The sequence below is a fragment of the Canis lupus genome, chromosome 5, assembly GCF_003254725.2.
Source record: "Canis lupus dingo isolate Sandy chromosome 5, ASM325472v2, whole genome shotgun sequence".
NCBI classification, from domain to species: Eukaryota; Metazoa; Chordata; class Mammalia; order Carnivora; family Canidae; genus Canis; species Canis lupus.
Genome location: NC_064247.1, coordinates 46,623,307 through 46,637,138, shown reverse-complemented (window position 1 = coordinate 46,637,138; position 13,832 = coordinate 46,623,307). Strand labels below are relative to the sequence as shown.

The 13,832-nt window shown below is 41.0% G+C and overlaps 1 protein-coding gene across 3 annotated transcripts in view; it reads left to right on the top strand.

Moving 5' to 3' along the window:
* The window catches only part of PGM1 (phosphoglucomutase 1), a 62,521-nt gene extending 48,954 nt beyond the window's left edge, over nucleotides 1-13,567 (top strand). For 2 of the 3 annotated variants that reach the window (XM_025427929.3, XM_025427925.3), the window contains exons 8-11: nucleotides 4,109-4,244; nucleotides 7,195-7,378; nucleotides 9,922-10,056; nucleotides 12,924-13,567. In XM_025427929.3, the coding sequence (XP_025283714.1) occupies nucleotides 4,109-4,244; nucleotides 7,195-7,378; nucleotides 9,922-10,056; nucleotides 12,924-13,013 (545 nt within the window). In that variant the 3' untranslated portion in view covers nucleotides 13,014-13,567. The remainder of the gene's footprint in view (nucleotides 1-4,108; nucleotides 4,245-7,194; nucleotides 7,379-9,921; nucleotides 10,057-12,923) is intronic. The other variant, XM_049109530.1, reaches the window with a different exon arrangement.
* The last annotated feature ends 265 nt before the right edge of the window (nucleotides 13,568-13,832 follow it).

The following is a 13,832-nucleotide window of genomic DNA, read 5'->3' as shown; positions in this document are numbered from 1 at the left end:
CTAAAATGAGTAAAATAAATCTTTTTTTAAAAAAGATGAAGAAGACCAAAGGGGAGCTAAAGATGGACAGAGAAAGAGAAAGACAGATGCAAGTGTTTTCAGACAACTCCATATAGCTCTATTTCACTTGCCATTGCCCCATCCTGAGACCCATCCTCTGGCAGAGGCAGGCAACCAGCACTCCCTAGATGCCCATACTGGTAAATTGAACCTGATCCCTAAACTGTTGGCTTTTGGCTCCCTCAGCAAGGATTGACATTTTTCTTGGCTGAGGCCCAGAGTACACCGTGACTGAGCTGGGTTTATACTTATCACAAGGTGCTGATTAGGCTAAAGCGAAGTGGCAGGTGTTTGAAGATGCTGATGGGGCAGGATTCCCATGCACTCAGTCCGTGAGCTGGCCCAAGTGTGAAGACACCCAGTGCAAACCCCACCTCTGCCTGTGTGTCAGCTAGGACACAGAGGGGTGTTTGCTGGCAGTGTTTCCCTTTTCTCAAAATTATGGGAGCTTGGCTTCTTTTCCTCTTTTTAAATTAAAAGAAATGATGCCAATAATTCACATTCATAGTAGGAAAATTAGATGAGGAAGAAGAGGAAAACTCTGTAATGCCACTGTCCAGAGAAAGAAACATACTGGGTCCTATTCCATTTTCTTTACCAATATGTACAGTTAAGAGAGATTCTTTCTGAAAGTTTAATAAGATAGTGGAAAGCCCTCATTTTCCCCAAATGTTTCTTTGTTTTTCTCTTATCCATAATAGTATTTTGCATTTATACAGTACTTAACAGTTCATAAATATTTCAACTCTCTTATCACAGTAAAGTCTTACAGTTGTGTGAAAAAGGTAACATTATCCCCATTTTATAGTCAAAGACACCGAGACTTAGAAAAATTAAGGTAATAAGTAACAGAGTTTCAGATTCTGGTTTTGTGACGTTTAAATATAAAGCATCTTCCACTGAAACACAACTGCCATGACTACATAAGCAGCAACTTTAGAAACACACACACATATACACTATTGCCTTATTTTTTTATTTTTATTTTGTTAACTAATAGCTTGTCATCATTCATCAGAATCCTAAAGAAAATGAAATGTGCCCAGACTTTTGGAGCACCTGGGTGGCTCAGTTGGTTGAACATCTGACTCTTGATTACAGCGCAGGTCATGATCTCAGGATCCTGAGATTGAGCCCCATATTGAGCTACATGCTCAGCAGGGAGTCTACTTGAGATTCTCTCCCTCTGTCTCTTCCCTGTTCTCTCTCTAAAATAAGTAAATGAAAGAAAGAAAGAAAGAAAGAAAGAAAGAAAGAAAGAAAGAAAGAAAGAAAGAAAGGAAAAGAAAGAAAATGTACCCAGACTTTCTGAGTATTAAAGTTACCTAGAGTTTTGATAACATGAAGGTAATTAGTGAGAGTAGTTAGAATTTCCAGAGAGACTAGAGATTGTGCAAATGGAATAGAATATTCGAGTATGTTATCCAAGGCAGATGATATTTTGTTGGTGATATTAGGTATGTGACTTACTTATCTCCAAGTAACTTGGTCAGAGTTGGGTAAGATGTTTAGATTTTATTTTCATTTCCTCATAAAATAAAAAGCTGAATTATTTACTTAGAACAGGAAAAGCACAAAGGATAACTGCCTCCTATGTTCTCAGTCTAGCCTAAAGAAATAAATAAATACAAAATAAGAAAAAGAAGAGAAAAAGGAAGGAAGGAAGGAAGAAAAATACCCATGGGAGCACAGACAAATAATTCCAAGTTGTATACTTTTGTCATGAATTCTCAATATATAGGAGAAGCTGCCAGAATCTTGCTGCTCAGGGTGAACTATTGCCAAAACATCATTTGTAAACACTATAAGAGCCAGAGAGCTAATTTCTGTTCCTTGAGATAGCAATACAGGCAAATATAAAAGTTCATAGATAATAAAATCAGGTAAACCAAAAAATTGTTACATAAGGTGCTAAAAGTATTGCCTAACCTCCAGTTTTGTCAGCCTCCAAGTTCTGACAACTGTTGTTTATAAAAGTGGTATCTGACTGAAGAGATCTTTTGAAAAAAGTTGGTGTTTTTATGAACCAAACAAGAGAAGGAAAAAATATTGTAGTAGATTAATTAACTGATGAACAACTGTAAAGGAATGCAGTGGATGAGTTTATTCCATGTGCTATTCTAGTCACCAGACTTAGTTATAAGGATAAGTATGAGATGTCTCTAAGAAATATGTAAAAAGTGGGGTGAAAGGCTCATAAATAGATGATTAAGGAATATGGCACCACAGCAGAGGTTTTGAGCAGGTTGCTATGGGAGAAGAAAGAGAAAGAAAGTAGCTCATAACTGAGTAGGGAAGCTGGAAACTAGTCCCAGATGGGAGAGGACATTTGAGTTGGGTCTAAAAGGATGAAAAGAGGAAGGAAACAAACTTAACTCATACTTATTACATAGCCAGCATTGTGAGATACTTGATGTTCTAGGAAGAGTAAGACCCAGTGGGAAGTCAAGAAGTGCACAAAGGCACATAAAGAATTCAAGGTATACTAATATACAAAGCACTGTCAGAGAGGGGTTGTACTGAGTCCTATTCAGAAGTCAGAAAGTAGCGCTCAATATGGTCCTCGTGTGGTGTGTTTTGTTTTTTGTTTTGTTTTGTTTCCTTTTTAGCATTAGGATGTTAAGGTTAAAAAACGAGAGTTGTGTCCCACATCAGGTTCTTGGAAAAGGGTCTCCGTGCTTAGAAGCACATCCAGATGAGCGAATCTGTGAGTTTTTTTTTTTTTTTTTTTTTTCTGTGAGTTTTGGTAAAGATTTTAGCAAGTGCCTTAGAAGGGGACAGATGTGCCATAGTTGATCTAACCAAATCCCTGTTGGTTAAAGTAAGATGTCCTAGATTGGGGTTGCTGGATCCACAAGTAGATCCATTTTTAAGACTTTGATACTTTTTGCCAAATTACTCTCCAGAAGATTATACCTTTCCCTGCAGCAGCATGCTGAAATCCCACTTCCCTTATACCTCTTCTGGTACTGGGTATTCTCATTTAAAAATCTGTGGCCATTTGTCAAGCAAGTTGCAATTTCCTATTGTAGTTTTAACTTTAATTTGCTTTAAAAAATAATACTAGCTTCTTATGTAATTGGGTACCTGTATTTATTCTTTGGTGATTGTTTATATCCTTGGCCTATTTTTCTATTGAAATCTCACTTTTTTTTTGTTAATACATAAATTTTTTTCTATACTGAGGTGAATTAAACATCTACTTTATATTGCAAATGTGGTTTTTTAAAAAGTTTTCTAGTGGCCTTTTATCTACAGCTATTTTGCTGGTAGAAATGATCATTTTTAATAGACAGATACATATTTTTCCTTTATGAATTCTGAATTTACCTGTATTTGCCATCCCCATGACTTAAAAAATATATTTATATATTTTTTCTATTATATTTCTATTATATATTTAAATTATATTTATATCTCTATATATATTTTATTTATACATCTCTTTGAGGATTTAAAGGTTTCCAAATTTTATATTTCAATGTGTAATCCATCTGAAAATCTTTTTTGGTACAGTGTTTTATAGCAGAAAAAGTTGAATTTTTTTCCAACTGTCTAGCTAGTTATCTAAATACTGCTTATAAAAGTAATTCATTCTTTTCCTACAGGCTTGAAGTAACACCTTTATCATATATTCTAGTCATATATGTGTTTGGGTCTCTTTCTAGGTGCTCTCTTTTATTTCATTAAACTACCAGACTTAATTATTGAATATTTATAATGGTGATGTTCTTCTGTTGTTTGGGTGTTTTTTTTTTTTTTTTTTGCTCACATTTATACTTTATAAATGCTATATCAAGTTCCACCAAACTATTCCACTTACAATTTTATTGGCATTTGCTATAAATATCTCTATTACTTTGGGAAGCATCAACTTCTTTTCAATATTATTTTGCTTTGTTCAATATGTGGTTCCTTCCATGTATTCAAGTTCCTCAGTAAAGTTTTATGACTTTTTTGGTTGGGTCTATATGTTTACTCTTGAGTTTATTCCCAAATTGTTTGGAGAAATCACAATTCTCATTGCTGCTTACTGTCCACCTGCCAGGTTCTGATCACATTCGTGAGAAAGATGGACTCTGGGCTGTCCTCGCTTGGCTCTCCATTCTAGCTGCCCGCAAACAGAGTGTGGAGGACATTCTCAAAGATCACTGGCAAAAGTATGGCCGGAATTTCTTCACCAGGTAAGTCACAGCCTGGCTGGGGTACGGAGGTAGGGTGGGGAAGTAGGCAGAGAGAGTTCTCATGTGTACAAATTTTTTTGTCTCTCAAGTGATAATAAAATCCTAGTTCATCTAGCCTCTACAAATTGAGAATTTTTAAAATAATTCAGTCTGGGTCACCTTTTATGTCAGCCACAAAGAAGAGGCTTAAAAATTTAGTTATCATAGTCAAAAGAATAAATGTTTTGTAAGCCTTTTTAAAATGTACTTGCAGGTGGACATGATAATTGCATTGGATTTGGATTCAGAAGAACATATTAGAAATTTATTTCTGCCCCTTTGTGGATTGGGAAATCATTTAACCTCTCTCCAACAGAAAACTGTACTCATTTTTCTCATTTGTAGAAATGGAAATAACAGTCCACCGTTGAGTGGATTAAATGAAATATGAGTCTGAAAGTGTTTTATAAACTCTGGAGCACTCAAAGTATGGAAACTTTTTTTTTCCCTGAAATTATGGAAACAATTATGCTTAGTCTAAATCAACTTTTCTGACTCATTAAAATAGGTCCCCAAGGGCTGCATACTTGTCAATACTTCATTCATTGATTCAATAAATACTGTGTGCCTACTTTCTGCCAGGCACTGGGGATTCAGCAGTGAACAAAATACTTAGAATACTTAGTAATTCTTCTTTGCCTTGCATACTTCTATTTTTAAAAGTCATTAATGTTTTTTTTCAAGTGGTGGCTTTTTACTAATTCCAATATGCCTTTCCCCCGGTAAGCATAAAAATCTAACAAAATTTTTCCTAGACCTCACTGTTCTAATTATTGAAAGGAATTATGAGAAAAAGAAGAGTGGATGAATTGCTTATCTGTAAGAAAGGCATACATGTAAATTCTTTGGACCTCACTTGCTTTTCTATAAAATAGGTGAGTTAAATTGGAGAATTTAAAAAATACATCACAGATTTAATAGTCCATGATCTCTGGATAGTCTCACAAGAATTAAACCTTAAGCAACTCAGCCTCCTTAATTAGAATGCTTTTCTCGACTTTAGAGACATTCATTGCTGTCTTTCTCCCTCAAGTCATTCTTTTGAGGATGGTATAAGTAAAAACTATCACATGGTACCGCAACAGTAGCCCTGAAAACCAAGACAAGGATCTCTACTTTCTAAGAACCAGAAAAACCTCGTAATTCAGAGCAGTAGTCATGAACTCTCTAGAGCCTAGAATGTCATGAAGACAGGACCATGTCTGTTTTTGTGCTTCATGGGATCAACAAACACTTCACTCATAGTGACACTGTAAATATGCTTTGAATAAATAAATGAATGAATTAACAAGTGAATAGTAGCCACAATGGAATAAGGTTATGAAGGTTTGTTCAGAGAAGGGATCACTCTTGAATCAGTTAAAAGCCTCCTTCTAAAAATCATTTTAACATATTTTTGTTAATTTCAAGTACAGCTAACTATCACAAATAAAGTCTCTAGAACCTGCATTTAGGCACTTTGTGTGCATTCTTTCATGCCAGCCTCAAAACATTTATTGATAAGGCAACAGATTTTGCTAGATGAAGCAACTTGCTCATAGTTGCACAGTTAGTAAGTGATAGAGGCTAGATTCGTAGGTAGTTCTGATGCCAAAGTCCAGATTCTTTTGATTGTGCCCTTTTGTGTCTAGGATTTATAGAACGCTTCCCTCAAACACCCAAAGGTCACAGATGTAAAGCACAAACACCTGGTTATAATTTCTTGCTGTTTATCATTTTAACTAGGGGAAAAAGCTGACTTAAAGATTAAGGAGACTGTTGTCCTTGATTCATAGAATCCTGGAGCCAGAACAGGTTGGCCTTAATTCTCCAGTATTTCTCATGTCTCAGAGGTGTCATCTTGCACATATCATATTTGTTTCACTATCGCAAATAAATATAGACTTTGCTGTCTTGAGCTTCTAAAAAAATAACTCTCTCAAGAGGGTCAAGAAAAGCCACCTGTTGGGGATCCCTGGCTGGCTAAGTGGTTTAGCGCCTGCCTTTGGCCCAGGGCGTGATCCTGGAGACCTGGAATCGAGTCCCACGTTGGGCTCCCTGCATGGAGCCTGCTTCTCCCTCTGCCTGAGTCTCTGCCTCTCTCTCTGTCTCTGTCTCTCATGAATAAATAAATAACATCTTTAAAAAAGAAAAAGGGAAAAAGAAAAGCCACCTGTAAGAGTCTTTAACTTCATAAGAAAGAAATCAAGAACAGTTCTTAGAGTAATAATAATAGTCATAACAGTCAGAATTTCTTTTTTTTTTTTTTTTGACATTTCTGTGTCTACACCAGCTCTTCTCTGCCAGGGTGAACCCAAAGCAGTTTGGACCAGAATCCTACCTTCACTGATAGGACAGGGGTGTTTCAGATATAAAGAGTTAGGGTTTAGCCACTTCTATCTAGTCAGTGAAAACTTGGCCTCCCTTTAGGAAGCTCCTGTGGAGACTGGAACTCTCCTTCACCAAAATCTCAGCAGCCTCAGGCAGGTCCCAGACTGGGAACCATCTCAGCATTTATCCCAAAGAAACTCTAGGAGTTTGGAAGAGAAATGCCTGACTCATGTGTTTCTTGATGCAGAGTCCTCTAGGGAGAGCATTGCATTTAATGATACCTCCTCAGGATGCAGTGATTAAATGTTAGACTTTCTCAAAAGCCTTTGAAGCTTCTAGAGCGAGCTTGTTCTGTAGAAAAGCCAAGATGGGGGTTTTCTGTTTACTCGGAATCTCTTAAACCTTCCCTGAAATCCTGCAAAGCCTTCTTCTCATCCCTGATCTGCTCCCTCCCCAGAGATGGACAAGCTCAGCCTTTTGCCAGCTTCTTCTAAAGTTAGGAGGTTTTAGGGGAGGGCCAAACAAATGATGAAGAAAGTCGTAATCTACCTCAGTGTGATCTGAAGTCAGTGCATGGCCCGACCTTTGTGACTTCTTGCAGGTATGATTACGAGGAGGTGGAGGCTGAGGGTGCCAACAAAATGATGAAGGACTTGGAGGCCCTGATATCTGATCGCTCCTTCGTGGGCAAACAGTTCTCAGTGGGTGACAAAGTTTACACCGTGGAGAAAATTGATAACTTTGAATACAGTGATCCAGTGGATGGAAGCGTTTCAAGGAATCAGGTAGGAACAGATTTATGTGTAGTGGGAGAGAGGCCTCAGAGCTTCATCTCTGAAATCTCAAGAGAATAAGGCAAAAAGCCACTTAATCCTTCGTCCTTTGCTACCTTTTTTTTTTTTAAATGATTGCCAGCTTTTTGCTGGGTCACATATAACTTGCAAATATACTTGTAGGGAAAATGCCCTGATTCTGTGTACTCCCCTACGGCCCTCATTCTGAGATTCTTAGCCTTGGCTCCAGAGGGATTTTTACATCCCCCAGAATTTTGTGCAAGACATGTGTTGAGTGCATGTGCAGAAGGGAGACCTAGAATCTAAAGCTGAAAAGGTGAACTACTGCCTTAGCTACCAATCCCCTTTTTTCTCTCAAGAGATTATAGTGGAATGCCAGCCACGAGAGTGGCATTATCATAGACGTTTCTCTGGTATGTCCTAATTTCTAAAAAAAAAAAAAAAAAGGAGAGAGAAGAAGAAGAAAATAATTGATGAGGCGTTCTAGACTTAGAAATGTTAGATAGCTGTTACTGTCAGCAGCACGTGACTTGCAGCCAGTCCTAACACAGCAGTGCATAAGCAAGACATCTCAGTTGAGAACCTGGACCCTGTCTGGATACAGACAGAGCTGTTAGGGTTTCCCTCATTGGGTGCCAGAGACCCAGGGTTGCAGGCTGGGTTGGTCCTTGACCAGGTTTCTCACAAATACCCAGGGCCTGGGGTCCTCTCTCCTCTGGTTCTGCTGTTGTCACAGGTTAGACTCACCACTGATAATTTAGAAGCAGAGATAATAAAGAGGGAAATGAAAATTCTTTTACAGCTTTCCAGGTTGCTTTTTTCATGGACCTAGATTTTTGGCCTGGTCCTTCTCAAGGCATCCAACAACTTTGAAGGAGATGGACCGCAGGATTGATTTAGTGTCTGTCTGGAGAGCAGGCAATGGATGGGTGGTTGGAGCATGGCCACAGCGACCCTCAGCGCCAGAAGTGTCCCATCCTCAAAATGCTAGCACAGTAGGCTTTTTCCCTATGCCTTTTCACCCCCTGTGAGAACTCTGGGTCCAGTATAGATGATTGTAAGCAATGTCTGAGATAATTGGAAAAAGAGAGGTCAGGGGTAGAGTAGGAAGTGGGTATGGAAAAGGGAAAGTGGGGTCCAGAGGATGGCAGCGTATAAGTTTTTGTAGAGAAGCCTTCAGAGAGAAAGTGGGCAATTAGGGAAAGTAAACCCCAACTCTACAGTGTACCCAACATCTGTGAGGAAGGAGGAGGGGAGCTGAGGTGAATGTGGGATGGGTGTCGGCATGAGCACGGGTACTGCTCTCTGCACTCTGTGAGGAAGGACTCAACAGCTTCATGTTCTATAATCAGAAAGTCTGAGCATCTAAATAGAAGACCAGGTAGGAGGGAGAATCTTCCAAAGTAGATATAGCATCTACCATCAAGTGAAAAGAATTTGGAAGCTTCAAGTTGAAGCTGTGGGAGAGGTAGACCAACCTGGTAGGTTTCTAGAAGCAAGAAACGATAAATGAGAATTAACGGTATCCTCCCCCTTGATGATGACTGAATCAGGAAGGTACTTCAAGTGTTTAATCTGCTATCTTTACTGCCGAATGGCACGATGAAACATGGGGTGGGATTTGGTGACAAGCAGAGCTGTCTTTGGTGACACTGAGGAGCAGTGTCTTTCCTCCTGGTTGGTTTTTGACTTTATGTGAAATTCTTCTTTGTATGGAAGGATGATGGGCTCACGAAGACAAGAGAGTTCTCAGATAACTGTCTTGCTGAACTTTCGTACCTCAGATGACAAAATACCTACCCAAGAGTCTTCAACCTCAAGTCCCCTGAAGTAAGAAGATTCTTGAGGATGAGAGATGCTGCCAGGAGGGAAAGAAGAAGGCAGCAGGGGGTCAGGGGCATGGGTTTGGCATGGCGCCCACACACACCCTGCTTGGAGGCCTCAGGCCTGGAGGGGAGGGGAGGGGAGGTGATCACTCAATCCTGCTTGCTAGGTTGGGAATAGCTGGCTTCATGTGAGGGCATGTGGCCCATGTTCTCTGTTTGAGGCTCTTTATTGGCGATTTGCAAAGAGGTCTTCCTCTCATCTGTCTGGAATCTATTCTGCTCTGGTTTCAGCCCATTCTGCCCAGGTTTTCCTCCTGATCTGGGGGTCAAATTTCTGCATCTAGCGACTTATTTGTTTACTTATTAGGCTTCAAACTGGAATGGTTAGTCCATAAATTACAGGGAAGTGGGGAGAGGCAAGGGAGGGAAGGCCTGTGTCATACAGCACCTCTAGGCCCTGGATCAGATTTCCCACCTGACCCTGGGAATGCTTCTCTCCCCATGAGCTCAGTCCCCCTTGGCTGGACGCAGTGACAGTCTGACCAGGGCAGGATCATGACGCTTAACTGCTGTCATTTATCACAGATATAATCCTCCGATTGATCAAGTATGGATGAAATTAGATCTCCAGGCTAATCCCTTGTAATTTGCCAGTCTTCAGTTTCCCTTCCAGCAAGTGAGGAAAACATCTCTGCTTATCCTCTCCAGGGCTTGCGGCTCATTTTTGCGGATGGCTCTCGCATCATCTTCCGACTGAGCGGCACTGGAAGTGCAGGAGCCACCATTCGTCTGTACATCGACAGCTATGAGAAGGACATCGCCAAGATCTACCAGGACCCTCAGGTGATGCCCAAGCCCTGTGCCCTGACTGGCTCATTCCGTTGGAGGGAATGATGGTAGTAGCACTATTTCTCAAATGGTCAAACACGTGTGCTCACTTTTCTCCGTGTCTCCTTCAGTACATCGTAACAACAGTTAAGAGCTAACAATTATCTCAGCATTTTATATTTGCCAAGTTCTGTTCTAAACCCATTACCGAAATGGAGGTACTCATTTAAGTCTCAAATGAGGTAGACTCTATTATTTTCCCTGCTAGAGATAAAGAAACAGAGAAAGATGAAGTGGCAGCTAATAGGGTCACATGCCTGGTAAGCAGCGATTCAGGATAACTCATCTTTATTTTTTCTAAAGATTTTATTTATTCATGAGAGACATAGAAAAACAGAGGCAGAGACATAGGCAGAGGGAGAAGCAGGATCCCCAGGGAGCCTGATGTGGGACTCGATCCCAGGGCCCCAGGATCACGACCGGAGATAACGGCAGACACTCAACCGCTGAGCCACCCAGGTGTCCCAGGATAAGTCATCTTTAAATCAGCTCCTCTTTTGGCATTCTGGTCTGTCACTGGTCACTTGCCGCTTTGCTTGGGCTGATAGCCTTTTCTGGCAGAGCACACACTGGTTCCAGATTTGGTGGTGGGGCAGAGAGTTTCATGACCCAGCAACAAATGTCTATGTGGAAGAGTCTGCAGACTTGAAGCCTGGTGCTTTGGACTCCCAGCTGCCCAGGGTCTCCAGAAGTATGTCAGAGTGAGGAGGGTCCCTGGAGCCAGGGCTGGGGCAGAAAACTGGGATGACAGCCACTCTAAGGGAGGAGCCACGGGGAGACTATGACCCACAGGGGACTTTCACCTCATTTGTTCCTCACACAATGATCTTGACAAATGCTCCCCAACCAGAGTTCCGTAGCCAAAAGAATTGTAGGAGGTCCTGTGGTACATTAACCCCTTCTTCAGGATTCATAACACACTGTACCTTGAGGACTCTGGGAGAACTTACAGGAAAGACCCCCGTGAAAGTGGCATTTCACTATGCTTATTATTCCACAAAGATTTTTTCTTCTAACACCTGATTAAAATCCTCGGAAACTCATTTGGACAACCTTGGCATGGCAGTTTTGAGCATAAATTTTGGGTTTAGAAAGATCTTGTTTTTTTTTTTTTTTTTAAGATTTTATTTATTCATGAGAGACAGAAAGGGAGAGAGAGAGAGAGGCAGAGACACAGGCAGAGGGAGAAGCAGGCCCCATGCAGGGAGCCCGATGTGGGACTCGATCCCAGGTCTTCAGGATCACGCCCTGGGCTGAAGGTGGTGCTAAACCGCTGAGCCACCTGGGCTGCCCAGATCTTGTTTTCTGATTCAGCTCCTGCTACCTGAGTCGCTGTGTGTCTGTGGGCAAGGCGTTTCAGTGCTCTGAGCCTTGGTTTCCTGGCAGAACATGACCTACTTCTCAGAGTTACTATAGGGATTTAAGGAGACACGGGGTGCAAAATTCTAAACATTGTGCCTGGCACATGGGATTAGCTTTTGAGGAAGCTCTTAGAGTTATTTTTATTATAAAAAAAGAGGGAGGTGAGAGGATGCTTCACTTTTACATTTTTTACGGTGGCCAGACTTCAGTTTCAGTCATTACCTGATCTCTGTTGTGCTACAGGTGTCCCTAAAACTTAAACCAAAGGCAGTGGTGTCTGCATTGTAGACCCACAAAATAATAGAGCAAGAGGGAAAAAAGCAGGGAATTGTGTTTTTTGTCTTAATACCTGGCATGTGGTAGATAATAATGAATGAAAGATGAAACATAGTCCTTGAAACATAGTCCTCTGGAGGTGAGAGGGAAATGGGGGAGGAAGGAGGGAGGTAGGTGGGAGGGAAAAGGGGAGGAAAGCGAGAAGGGAAAGGGAGAGGAGGAGGGGGGAGGGCTCTGAAGGGTATGTGGTGCCCACATTGCCTAGGTGTACCACCGTTCCAGCTAGGAGATGCCTTCCCTTACTCTGGAGCTGCTGGGCCTCAGCCTCGGCCCTTAATGGGACCATTGGAGCCCCAAGGGGAAAGGCAAGTGGTGTGGTCAGCATACGGAGCTGCTTCTCCAGCTTTCATCCAGGAATAATGAGTTGGTGGAGATTAAGATGAGGGAAAGTAACAGCGGGCAGTAGGAAATGAACTATTCGTGGCTCTGTCCTTGAGTCGTTTGGTTAAATCACTTCATGTTTTTAGGTACCAGTTTACTCATCTCTAAAGTGGGCCGTTGAGCTAGAGAAGTGGTCTTTAAAATTTTTTTAATTAAAAAATATTAAATAATATTTATAAAATATAATGTTCTATTATTCTGCAACAGCAGAGTTCTTTTATTTTTTTCCCCCTAAGTGAGAGGTAGTTGGGAGGGTAGTGCTGTCACATTTTGGAAAGATCTCTTTGGGTACAGTGGAGGAAACAAAGTGGAGGATGCAGAAGTGGAAGTGGAAGCACTATTGTTCCAGGTGAGAAAGAGAATGTTGATTAGGCAAGATCTGTGGCCCCAGGATGGAAAGAAATGGTCTCTGTTGAGAGATACTTAGAAAGGTAAAAGCCACTTAGGCTTATGAATAAATTGGACAAGGGGGATATGGGAGACGAAAAGGGTCAAGTGTAACTCTAAGTTGTTCATTAGCTTTACATGATAGACTGAGGTGTTGAGTCACTGAGATAGGGAATGCTGGAAGCAGATTTTAGGGGGAAAGATCACATCTTTGTGTTTAGACTTACAGAGTTTGAGGAGACTTTGGAATATGGGAGGAGGCAGTTAGATGACTCTTGGAGACAGTCTTGGGGCTGGTACTATGGCTCTGTGTCTAGAGAAAGTAATGGAAAAGATTCTCCTTGTGTCTCCCTCAGGTCATGTTGGCCCCCCTTATTTCCATTGCTCTGAAGGTGTCCCAACTCCAAGAGAAGACAGGACGCACTGCACCCACCGTTATCACCTAAGAAGACAGGCCAGATGCGGTACGTCTCTCTACCCTAGGACCCTCCAAGTCATCTGATGGAAGAGCATGGACACAAACAAAATGTATTCACCCAGGCTTTTTAGGATTTGGTGTTTTCTACTAACCAGTTGTTGATGAATGGCATATTAGTGCAACACTGCCGATTGAGATGCCATGAGGGAAAGAGGACCCAGGGGCTTTTGCTAATGTCCCTCCCTTTTCATGCCCCTAGGCCCTGCTGTTGTATGGGTTTTGTCTCCCTAGCACCACCTTCTGTTTACAATGTGAGATGGAGGTTGAACATCAGCTAGTGAGGCCATTTCTCATCCTTAGGATGTGCCAATGAAATGACAGCACAAGTTCCTTTCTCTTTGGTGAATTCTTCCCCCATTAATTGTTTACATGTGATCCAGCAAAATGCAATTTCTGGTGCCTTCTCTCTGATCTGTTCTTTCCTCAGAGTGAGACGTACTTGTCTACAGATTTCTGCCTTGTTTTGCCACATAGTCCCATTCACACGAATATTTTGGGATATTAAAGCAAAATAAGCCACTATTTCTTGATGTCTTTTTTTTCTTAACTTCAAAATGCTCTCTCAGAAAAGAAAGTAGATTTTTTTTTTAAAGAAGGTATTGTGTTTTGTTGGATGTCCTAGCTAGAAAACAAAATGTTCTCTGTGCTAGGTTTAAAATTCTTATATTCAGGAACTGTAATTTCATATCTTGGTAGGGTCAACTGAGCCCTGGATCCATCTGAGGCAGATAAAGTAAGCACAACATAGTTAATTTGGAATGAAGAAAAGCAAGATGATTTTTAGGAG